This window comes from Acipenser ruthenus, chromosome 4 (genome assembly GCF_902713425.1).
Source record: "Acipenser ruthenus chromosome 4, fAciRut3.2 maternal haplotype, whole genome shotgun sequence".
NCBI lineage: Eukaryota > Metazoa > Chordata > Actinopteri > Acipenseriformes > Acipenseridae > Acipenser > Acipenser ruthenus.
The window spans coordinates 14,655,135-14,667,560 of NC_081192.1; the positions used below are offsets into that span (position 1 = coordinate 14,655,135).

A 12,426-nucleotide genomic window follows, 5' to 3' on the forward strand; every position below is an offset into this window, starting at 1 on the left:
TTTAGTATAAATACATGTTAATTTGGATTCATATGTTGTTTTATTCTGACTTTATGTGAACGAAAAGACACAAATTCGCCCGTTTTCTCATTGGAAATAGGTAAATTTCAAAATATCACTGTCCTGGTCACAAAAGCAAAGTTTGTGGGGAATAATAGCCATTTTCTATACTTTTGAGGCATAAGCAATTAGGAAATAACACTTACTACCCAGGAACCAAAAAAAAAAAAAAATTTGTTACACGGTGTTTGTGGACATGTTTGCCGTAAAAGCGTGACCAACCCCACACTATAATGCACATGTAATGCAGACATCTTACATCCATTAAACTCTTCACAACTGTTGTGTACTTATTTTACAACAGTACAGAACATTTCCATAAAAGTCCAACTTGATTTGATTCATTACAAATAAATAGGGCCCTAAAGCTCTCTTTATCTCTTTCTCAATAATTTATTAATAAACATTGTTGTTTAAACACTGTAACGTTAAAATTAATTATTTAATTTCCATCAAGTCTTAAATGGACATGTAGGGGATAGCGGCTTATTTTATTTGAAATTATTATTATTATTATTATTATTATTATTATTATTATTATTATTATTATTATTATTATTAGTTTATTTAGCAGACGCCTTTATCCAAGGCGACTTACAGAGACTAGGGTGTGTGAACTATGCATCAGCTGCAGAGCTGCAGTCACCTACGTCTCACCCGAAAGACGGAACACAAGGAGGTTAAGTGACTTGCTCAGGGTCACACAATGAGTCAGTGGCTGATGTGGGATTTGAACCGGGGACCTCCTGGTTATTACCCTGTGGTGTGTTTGGGTAAAATGTGAGAATCGTATAATGAAAGACAGAGAGTGCGTCAAATGTTTTCCCATTGCGTTTGGTGATATTGCTGTACTTATTTTGGTGAAATAGTTAAAGGTCATACACTTGTGAATCACTGTCTTTGCTTGGCTGTATTACATTGTCCTGCAGAAATACGTAATGTTTGCAGTACCTCGAATTACTTATTTTCCTCTTCCGTGTTCGATCCCTTTTCACTGGTTGTTCTTTTGGTTTATTTACGGTAAGCTGGACCAGTAATGTCCACTATGTGTGTGATCAGGTGATCCACCAACTACGGAACACAAGCTGACTAGAGAAAATGCAAAATGGCATATAGCAAATGTGAGGGCACAATTTACTCACCTTTTAGACCTACATTTGGATTCAAATCCTATTTTTTGAGCTACAGAGTAATAATGAAGCGCTAAAGCACAGTGCTTTGACTTGTGTGTAGACTGCGTTTCCTTGTATTTTTTATAAATATATTAAAAAGAGAACATGGGGCTGTGTTACAGTCTGCGTCCGCGTCTATTTGGTGAAACTAGTGGATCCATCTCTAGTACCTCGGACTCAGAGCAGCCGCCCGACACTGCTGTGCCGCTCAGTGGTGGGGACCGCCACGGGGATACAGGGCGATATGGCGAGACTGTGCCCCTCCGCGACGGCCAGATCCGCCGTGGGGACGCCGGCAAGCTTTCCGCTGGGGACCTCCGCCGTGGGGAGACTACTGACAGTGTGCTAATGCAGAATGGAGGGGGAGGAGGAGTGAGAAGCGCAGGAGCGCAGCGCGACCTGCAGTTGCAGCTTTTGCAGAAGCACAGCAACCAGAAGCAGCAGAAAAACTGTGACAAACTGCGTGTCGAGGAGAAGGAAGCCGAAAAAGAGGCAAAGAAAGTCAGCAAAAACATTGACAGAGCACTGAAGGAGCAGAAACGTGAATACAAGCAGACCCACCGGCTGCTGTTACTGGGTAGGTGCTGCAAATGCGCTTCTCTGTGTAGAGAGATACAAGCTGTCACGCTGTACTATGAGTCTTCAAACACAGTTACCGGTTCCATGGCATAATTGTACTATTATTGTTTTATTTATTTTTTATTTGGGTTACGACATTCTTCGGTTTACACGCATGGAACCTCGGCATGTGTGACAACAGCTTCATTTAGGAAGATTATTCGAAAAGCCGATTCTATAAATGGAGATACTGCAGCGCTGAAATTTACGACAGGAAGTGGAGTGTCACAATCTCAAAAATATTTTTTTTAACATCGTTTAATAACATGTATTGCAGATGCAAATCAGGACATCCTTCCAATTATGCGCTGAAGATGTCCAAATAGGAATAACATTTAAATGTAGGGTTATCCCTTGTTTTGCAAACTGTAGTGCTGTCATTTTATTGTACTACTTTCTGTCTGAAAAGAGGAAAACGCGCACTCGTGTTACAAAACTAGAAATAAACACTTTAGAAATGTACTGTATTAAACAAGTATTAATGAAAGTATTCTTTACTTCATAATTTTGTAGTTATGTAATATCAATAGGTGTTGTTTCTCTATTTAAGAGCAGCCAAATTCTAAGAACACAAGGCACAAAACTATTTTTTTTTTTAAGTACCTACACCTTTTCTTAATTTGGCAATAATAGGCCTATATTTTAATGATGTAATTGCTCCTTAACTAGTGAAGCAATCGTTTTAATTTTTTGGCGTGCATATTCTCTAACACAGCGTCAACATGTATTTACAGGTGCATAGCAGGTTCACTGTAGATCCAAACGTTTAAGATCTAAGACCTACAGGCAATAGATAATAAACACGCCTGTGTGTTTACTCTCGGAACACATAGTGATTATAATTTAAACACATGGAGGTGTTTAAAACGTAAACGCTTCAAGTATGAACATTTTAAACAGTGTGTAAAACATAAACCCGTTCATGTGTTTAACTTTTAAACACTGTAACATGTTTAAGGAAGACAACAGATAATAAACACAATTTGGTGTGTATTTCAGTAAATGTGTTTGTAAACACTGGTTTAAACAGCAAGTAAAACAAATACATATTCACATACTATATAAAACACATAAATATTCACATAATATATAAATAAAAAATACATTTTAGGCAGTTATACAATTGTTTGGTTATTATATATTATACATTATGCAGTATATACATGCTGAAATGGATTGAATTACAATATGCAAACAAACTACAACTGAATAACCCTAAAATTAAAATGTGTTTATCAAGTGTTTTAATTCATATTATTAAAACAAGTGGTTTATACAGCAAGTAAACACCATAAATAAATATTCACAAGTTTAATGAATTAATTAAAATAAAATAAAATAAACACAAGTAGTTATACTTTTGTTGGTTAAACATTATATACAAGTTCAATTAAGTTGGAATTTTGAAATTATGCAAACAAACTTCAACTGAACTTATTACTCTTGAAACAGATTTTTTTTTTTAATTTTAAAATCTGCAGACTGACTCTCAATGAAGCTATGTTCCTTTCATTGTTTTACGAAATGTTTTAAGAAAGAACACATTTGTTTTTATTTGTCACCTAGATATGGATCACTGAGAATGAAGGTCTGTAACAGTCCCTGAAACTGGGAATACATTTTTGGATAACTGAATTCAAAAACATAGTAGACTGCCAGTAAGACAGCTACGGCATCTAGTATGGTGTCAGCCTGACAGAACACTGTAACGCTGCCCCCACTATCGCTGCCTCCTTCAGTCTCCCGTCTTCAGAGAATAAGACTAGGGCTGGGACCAAATCAAAACTTTGACAACCCGCTAATTGCTCTTAACAAAACTGTATTTAATAGTGTTTTCTTTTTTTTTTGTATCTTATTTCTTCTACTCATAAAAAGAAAACGCTATTAAATACAGTTTTGTTAAGTGCGATTAGCGGGTTGTCAAAGTTTTGATTTGGTCCCAGCCTAAGTGTGGTGCTGTTCCTTTTGTTGTTGCTGCATGCTTTTCAGCCTTATTGTCAGGGATTCTACAAACATGAGTAAGACCATGTATGAGTAAAAACTTTTACAATTGAGATATATATATTTGAGTACATCTATATGAAATGCCCTCAAAATTGTGAGTAATTGTAGTTTCACTTAAGTTACTGATTGGTTTTACAAGCTTTGACTGTGACTTTCAAGTGTCCTTTCCTTATGCAGGACTAAACCTTTTACTGACTTTTGAAAATAAGGCCATTTGCAAACATATTACACAACAATGGAATAGTAAAAAAGTACTCTGCATTAAAAAAAAAAAAATTCATCCATCTCCAGCAAAAGAAAAGCTTCCCCTTGAGCCAAAACACTATTCTTTGCATAGCTTACATGACGTTTTTTTTTAATCATCTCCATCACAATTAAACCTATTTTTGAGAATATCAGTGTTAATATAAATAATAAATCACATCTCTCAAAATCTTGTAAGATAAAAATAAAATAAAATAAAAAATTCCACACCCAGATAATCTTTGTATCAATAGCATTATGTAAGCCACTGAAAACTAATATTAGAATGGCATATCTGTTTCTCCACAGAAACAGTCCTAGTCCCTTTCCCTTGTCATGTTTGGTGTTGTTTTCCATGTAGCGGAAAACATCAAGAAAATCTTCCCCCTAAAAAGAACAACCAAACCATTATATATATATATATATATATATACGTACAACTCCAGGCCTCGTGGGGCACCGCAGGGTCTTCTGGTTTTCATTCCAACTTCAGGTCTTAATTGCTTAACTGATCTAATTATTTGGCTATTTATTAATAAGGTTTTAAGAGACATTTTTCAGGATATTTTGCATATTGATGACATCAAAGAAACTTGATTGAAGGTCCAGTATCTGTAAAACATTATTAGGCCTGAGCAAAAGTGTTCCATTGTTCAAAGTTTATCAAATCATTATGATGCCAGTTTACTAAGTGACAGATTGATGTTATAAAAGCCAGAAGACACTGCGACCCATGAGAACGAGTTGAAGAGCCTGGTACTACAGTATGGATACTATAGGTCAGGGGTGTCAGACTCACTTCCTGGAGGGCCGCAGTGTCTTCTGGCTTTCATTCCACCCGAGCTCTCAGTTACTCAATTGGTCTAATGATTTGATTAATTGGACAAACGTAAGACTTCTCTCCAGGTCTCAAAATGTTTCATACCTTGTGTACCTTGAATCAAGTGCATTTTTTAAATCAACTGTAAAAGACCTTGAGAAATATGAAATATGTCCAATTGAACAAATAATTAGATCAATTAATTGAGAGCTTAAGTTGGAATGAAAACCAGAAGACCCTGCAGCCCTCAAGGACTGGAGTTTGATACCCCTGCTGTAGGTTATGAGTTCTTTCACTAGGTGTTTAAAAAAACAACAAAACTTGATCTTAAGGAGGGAAAACACCTTTCCAGGCATTTCTCACCCTCCACATAGTGTATCAACAACTTGTTGAGAACCCTGCAGAAGAGTCTGGAACAAGAGCACAACTAAGGCATTTTTTATTAGGTTAATGACATGATATAAAAAAAGTTTCCAGATGGAATAAATAAGCTGCCAAAGGTTAAATTATTGATTACTGGAGTCTTCCCTCATCAACTCCTTAACGGCAGTAAGCAGCTGTAATGTTTTTTTTATTTTTTTTTGAGAATTCATTCAGATTAATATTCCAGTTCTCAAAATGAAGTCATATATCACCTGAAAGAAGTTGGCACAAAATTAATATGGATAACTCAATCTAATGTTTCTATGTCCGTTTATCACACTGCTTTAACCACCCATTGCTGCAATATGTTTTCTTATTTGTGTGTAATACTTGCATACTTTCCCTGTTCAACAAGGGAACTTGCCCGTCATTGTTTTCATGTCTGCACTGGGGACTGTGGACAACCACATTCAACGTCCTTCATGTGTCTCTTTTAAAAGCATTTGTACATGATTTTCATTGGGCTGTGGTTTAGCCCATTCCTTAGATAGCTCTGACACATTTCTCTCGTAGTCATCACTTGAAATGTATTTGCTTACGATTGTAAGTCGCCCTGGATAAGGGCGTCTGCTAAGAAATAAATAATAATAATAATAATAATAATCACTGTTTATCACTATTGCTTTTGAGCAGTGATCCATTGCAACAGTGAAACTCATTTGTTTTTTTAGTGGTGTTTCACCTCCAGAAGACTTTCTTTTCTCATTCCATCTCAAATGTCGATTGCAAGCACTTTAGGATTTGCAGAAGAAAGACTGAAATACGTTAAAACACTGTCAAGAGAAGAGCAGGGGGCTGGAGTGTCTGTGAGTTTGCCAGAGAGATTGACTGCAGGTACACAGAAAACATTAATAATATACCAAAAAATAGTTTGAGAGTAACTTTAAAAATGCACTTAAAATAATTGTAATTGGAAAATTCCTGTATATCAAAATAACTCAGGCCAAATGTTCACAGACATACCCAGGGTTCATTTCCTTCCTGCTTGATTGTGGGATAGGTCTGGTAATATTTGTGTCCCATGCTGTGGTATTCTGCACTTTTGCCAATGTGTGGAAATAGGCCCAGGTAGTAGCATGCGCTTTCCTCAGTCATTTTTGACCATACCATGGCAGATTTATTTTCCTTCAGATGTCTTTTTACATGTATCTGTGCTTTGGCCTGTGAGTAAAACAAATCACAACAATAAAATAATTAATTAAACTGTTAACTTTCGTACACATAAAAAAAATAATAATATGAATTGATTGTTTTTACATGTCAGTTATTTTAAAATTACCTTTATACATGCTAGTTGAGATGAATTCAGTCTCTGTTTCTGTCACTCTTTTTTTCAATTAGATTTGCCTCCAACAAAATTAAAATTTCACCCCCCAACTGGCTTAAAATGGTGTCATCGTCCACTTCCGTTCCATCGCTATTGAGCACAATTCCCTTTGGCTTGGATACATTCAGTTTCAATGAGGCTTTGAAAATCAGAAAAAAAAGATAAGAAAACAAACAAAGACAGTAGATTTAAACACAAAAGTAATGTAAGCTTTTGCTTTTAAAAAATGGTTAGTTGTTAGTTGTTAAGGTTTATAGAAACCTTAATGTTACATGTCTGCATGCTTTTCTTTTCAAATAAATGGTTTGGTTTCCTTTGTCGATTATCTCCTGTACTGTGTCTGTCAATACCAGCTTCTTCTTTTGCCGTCTGCAGCCCCACACTTTAAATAGTGGCATTGTTTACTAAAATAAGGTTTAATTAAAAAAAGAAAATATATCATTTTAAGTAATTCAAATATTTGACATTTGACTGCAGGTTAAATAAAGTTATTTGTGTGTGTGTCTCTTTGACAGGAAGCCAGTTTATATCTTATACCACATGTTCACATGTGGTAGCATATTGCCATTGTAGCAGTGCAAACTGAGTGGCCTTTTGCAATGCAAGTCTGTATGTGAAATAGTTGTCATGTTTGTAGGCTTAAGCATGTAGGACAGAATGTGGCAATCGAAGAAAATAACATCTGTCATTTGCACTACAAAGCAGACTTTTGAATCAAATACAGATTGTAAATGTTCACGCTGGGCAAACGAGACACTGAACGACCATCTTGCTGTGTTGATAAGTTAAGATCTGTTTGTAACAACCGTGTAAATCCATTGCCCAGTATGAACCATCCTTTGATTTTATGAAACTGAATGTTAAAATGCAGTCTGACAGGCAATGGGCCATGCCCACAATGCCTTGGTTGAGGCTGTCGGGCTGCGGGCTGAAGCCACACAGACCGGTGATGATTGAAGCTAAAAGAAAACAGTCCATGTAACGCTTTCTATATAGCTTGGTCCGTGTCTTTTTTCTTTCAATATGTTAAATGTATACGTTAAACTTGAATTGGTGTGTAACTGCATCTACTTAAAGATAAATAACTTGCATTGAATAATACTATTTAAACTGTCTGGGATTAAAGTGACCACTGTTTAAGTCCTTAATCTGGGACAATATGACAATACGGAAATACTGGGAAGGGGGAGCAGGGAAGGGCAGTAGGGGGTAGAGGGTAAGGGGGTTGGGGGTAAGGGGGTAGGGGGGAAGCTCTTATGTTATAGCAAGAACTCTGGGTTTTTATTTTTCACGCAGTAACACAACACGTATGAAAATACAATAATCTGTTACAGGCACAGTGATGCTGAGGAAAAAAAAAAACAGTCCAAATCTCTTTAACAAAAGAAACAAGTACAGAAATTAACTTACCCTCAAGGCCTATTTTATTTCTTGTGCAGGTAACAACCAAAACAAGCTCAACTCTGCCAAAAAAAATATATAGTGGCCTAAATGAGACTTTTTGTAGCCTATTATTACATATAAAATTATATTAAATATAATAAAATTAATTGAAAGTGAGCTTAAGAAGAGATAAACGACTTACCTCAGACAGACCAGAGATGCTTTACCTCAGGAAAAAAAAATAGCCGCTGGCGACTTCGAACAGCTGAGCACGAGCCAGAGAAGTCCTGTCCAAATGGGGCTTATCGAAGCCAGTGTTTAGCTGGTATTTAACTAAATGTTACTTGACAGAACCATGTTTGTATGGTGATTTTGTTTACTTTGTTTTATGTAATAGTTTCATTTCTCGTTTGTTTAAGTAGATTAAACATAGCCTACAGATCGATGAAACATACAGTTAATACTTTATTTTGACACACACGGTGTGTGTGTGTGTTTTTCACCGCTAAGATGTGTGGTTTTAAAATAATCAATTTATTTTTACATACTTACCTTAAAGTTGAACTGTTGAGATAGTCTATGTTTTCACATACTTTGATTATCACTAATCTTAGATTGCCTATAATGCTAGGTAAACTAATCAGACAGTGATATTCAGGGTGTGTGAAAAAAAACATAGCATTTAACAATGCGTTCATATTACAAAGGTCTGAACACCAGTGTTTACAGAATCACTTATAAACACTGCTGTTTAGGAATAGAATGGATGATTGATTTCAAAATTGCAACACCTCAAAAATTGCCTGACTTCAAGTCAGCAGCCCTGTTTGTAATTCAACCACAGCTTGACATGCCTGTGAACCTGCTATGCATCTGTAAATAAATACATGTTGAGGTAGAGAATAAGAACAGCCAGGGGCGGGGCTTGGGTAGGCTGAAGCCACCCCAAAGTTTACCTTAGCCCTGCTGCCACCGACAAATTAAAACGGGATATCTCAAATTTCTGAATAATCTTTTAAACATTATATTTAGTTTAACTTTCAGTTTCAACTTCTACCCCTTGCTTAAACATTTAAATATACCCAGTAAATGTTAGTTGTTTGTCCATATCGTGTCTGTTTATTTTATTACAGTGGGCAGTGTTGTGTGATACCCTACCGTTACAGATCCTGCCTCTAACACCACGACTGTTTTGCACTGTGGTTTAGACGCTCGCTTGAGGTGCGCAGGGTCGCCTGTTCGCGCCCAGCCTCGGCCCTGTTACAACAGTATACTGTAACCCTTGTAAATTGTGTTGGATAAAGTATTATTATTATTATTATTGGATTCCACCATCCTATTATTGAAGTTTTGCGGTTGAAGACATACTGAAACATTGACACTATACACGCCCACACAAAGTGGAGTGTAGCCCACTCAAAATTTTGCCTAGCCCCCTCAGCCTCCTCACCAGGGAGAAACTGGCGCCACCACTGAGAACAGCAAACAAAAAACAAATTATAGCGTCAGTAGTTCTACAGCAGTTACATTATGAAAATGTAAAATATTTTGTCCACATACTTCACAGTTAACCTTACAGGTAAATAGACGAGACACGGACTTCTATGAGAACTCTTTTGTACATACTAGTGGTTATTAGTGTGTTTTTGAGGTGTGGCCATCTCTTGATTTATAAAAAGTTGTTTAGCTTTTAAGTGTGAGTACTTTGTGCCATGCTGCCTGCATGAGTTTAGCAGGAATAGAAGCTCATGCTAGTCTTGCACCTGGTCCTGGACTTCAGAACTAACATTGTTTAGGTATATATTTTTTTAAATGACCAGGTGCCAGCAGTCAGGCATAGCTAAATCTACTCGGATGTGTTTGTACTCGCAGCATGAAGAAGTCTCACCTGTCTGTAGGTTCATGCAGCTATAGGGGAGGAACCATTTTTTAACAGATCAGGTGTCTGATTGCTTAAACTCCTGCCTCCTTATCATTTAAATAATATATACTGAGGGCTGTGAGGCAGCCTTACTGTAGTAGTCCAGGGCTTCCCAAACCTGGTCCTCGGGACCCCAGTGTTATCGTTCCACCTGAGCTCTCAATTACTTAACTAAACACTTTAGTTATAGAACTTAAAAGAAGACTCCAGAACAGTGTATATATATATATATATATATATATATATATATATATATATATATATATATATATATATATGGATGGTTTACAGTCTATAGAAAGTGCAAAGCCATGGAAATTCCCTTTCTCATTTTATGATGGCTTTAATACAAATATTGATAGAGATAATAGTTTTATCTTTTCTTGAGGTTAATATTTTTGATGTTGCAAACATTGCATATACTTAACAAAAGGCCTGCAATAGATTCTGAATTAAAGCTTAAAATATACTACATTATTTAGACAGATGTTTTAACTTGTGCCTTCATCAGTGTAATGCTTTAGATTGTATGTGGTGGTATTATGATGTAAGTAAGGAAGGGTGGGAATATCAACAAATTAATGGTGGGAGATTATCAGTGATGGGAAAAGAAGGGGAGAATGGAATTTAACAGAAGCGATTACAGTAGTGTATAGTAGCAGTTTTGGATGGGGAACTATACAGTAGATCAACAGTTGAACATAAGAAAGTTTACAAACGAGCGGAGGCCATTCGGCCCATCTTGCTCATTTTGTTTGTTAGTAGCTTATTGATCCCAGAATCTCATGAAGCAGCTTCTTGAAGGATCCCAGGGTGTCAGCCTCAACAACATTACTGGGGAGTTGGTTCCAGATTCCCATGATTCTCTGTGTATTTTCTGTTCTGAATGCCCCTTTATCTAATCGCCACTTGTGACCCCTGGTCCTTGTTTCTTTTTTCACGTCGAAAAGGTCCCTTGGGTCAACATTGTCAATACCTTTTAGAATTTTGAATGCTTGAATCAGATCGCCGCGTAGTCTTCTTTGTTCAAGACTGAATAGATTAAATTATTTTAGCCTGTCTGCATATGACATGCCTTTTAAACCCGGAATAATTCAGGTCGCTCTTTGCACTCTTTCTAGTGCAGCAATATCCTTTTTGTAGGGAGGTGACCAGAACTGAACAGAATATTCTAGATGAGGTCTTACTAATGTATTGTAAAGTTTTAACATTACTTCCCTTGATTTTAAATTCAACACTTTTTACTATATCTCTGAGCATCTTGTTGGCCTTTTTTATAGCTTCCCCACATTTAGATGAAGACATTTCTGAGTCAACATAAACTCCTAGATCTTTTTCATAGATTCCTTCTTCAATTTTAGTATCTCCCATATGGTATTTATAATGCACATTTTTATTGCCTGCATGCAGTACCTTACGCTTTTCTCTATTAAATGTAATTTGCCATGTGTCTGTCCAGTTCTGAATGCTGTCTAGATCATTTTGAATGAACTTTGCTGCTGCATCAGTGTTTGCCACTCCTACTATTTTTGTGTCGTCTGCAAATTTAACAAAAATTGCTTACTGTACCAAATCTAAGTCATTAATGTAGATTAGGAATAGCAGAGGACCTAATACTGACCCCTGTGGTACACTACTGGTTACCTCACTCCAGCAGGACTGGTGGTGTGTTGGAAATAAGAGAAACAAAAATAAGGAGAAAGGAGATAACAATATTTTCTGGCGGTGTAACTTTGTTAATTCTATAAAGACGGTAAAAAGCTTCGCTGTTAGTTTTTGTTCTTTGCATTTTTGATTGCTTGTTGACTTGTGTGGCACAGAACTGAAATAATTGCATGTTGCTTAAAAGAGTGATCGCGTTGAAAAGATGCTTTTCCTATGACGTGTGCTTTCAGTGTCTATGGGTAAGTTGGGTAAACATAAAAACAGAAATCTAATACAGGTTCAGTATAATGTGGGTGTCCTTTATATAGTGAGCCCTACCTACAAAGAGGTGGTAATACAGGTTTTGCATTGGCTTCAACTCATTTCACTGCGATTTTTATTTATATATGACTCTTTCTACATTAGATACTTTGTGTGTTTTTAATAGAATAAGATATGACCTCCAGGTATTTTTTTTTTTGTCCAGGATCATCAATAACACTTACTGCCCAGCAGTGGGGAGCTCCTGTGAGCAGCAGTGAAGCAGGAGCTATTTTTATCCGTCGTCAACATGAAATCTGGGTTAAGCATTTAGAAAAGGGAATTTTGTACAATACAGTATGCCTCAGAAATACAGCTGCTCTGTTTTTAGAACTGGGCAATTCCACGTCAAGCCTCTGGATTTAATTTTTTTTTTTAAATAAATGAAAAAGAAGTACAGTTTCTGACTTGTTTTAAATTGATATAAATCATTTTATAAAAAGGTTCTGGTTTTAATAAGAAACCTGTATACTTCAACTCAAGCAGCAGG

General features: G+C 36.3%; 1 protein-coding gene across 1 annotated transcript in view; it reads left to right on the forward strand.

The window, feature by feature from the left end:
* The first annotated feature begins 1,073 nt into the window (after positions 1-1,073).
* The window catches only part of LOC117400471 (guanine nucleotide-binding protein G(olf) subunit alpha), a 146,061-nt gene continuing 134,708 nt past the window's right edge, over positions 1,074-12,426 (forward strand). The window contains exon 1 of the mRNA XM_059022050.1: positions 1,074-1,809. Within this exon, the coding sequence (XP_058878033.1) occupies positions 1,338-1,809 (472 nt within the window). The 5' untranslated portion in view covers positions 1,074-1,337. The remainder of the gene's footprint in view (positions 1,810-12,426) is intronic.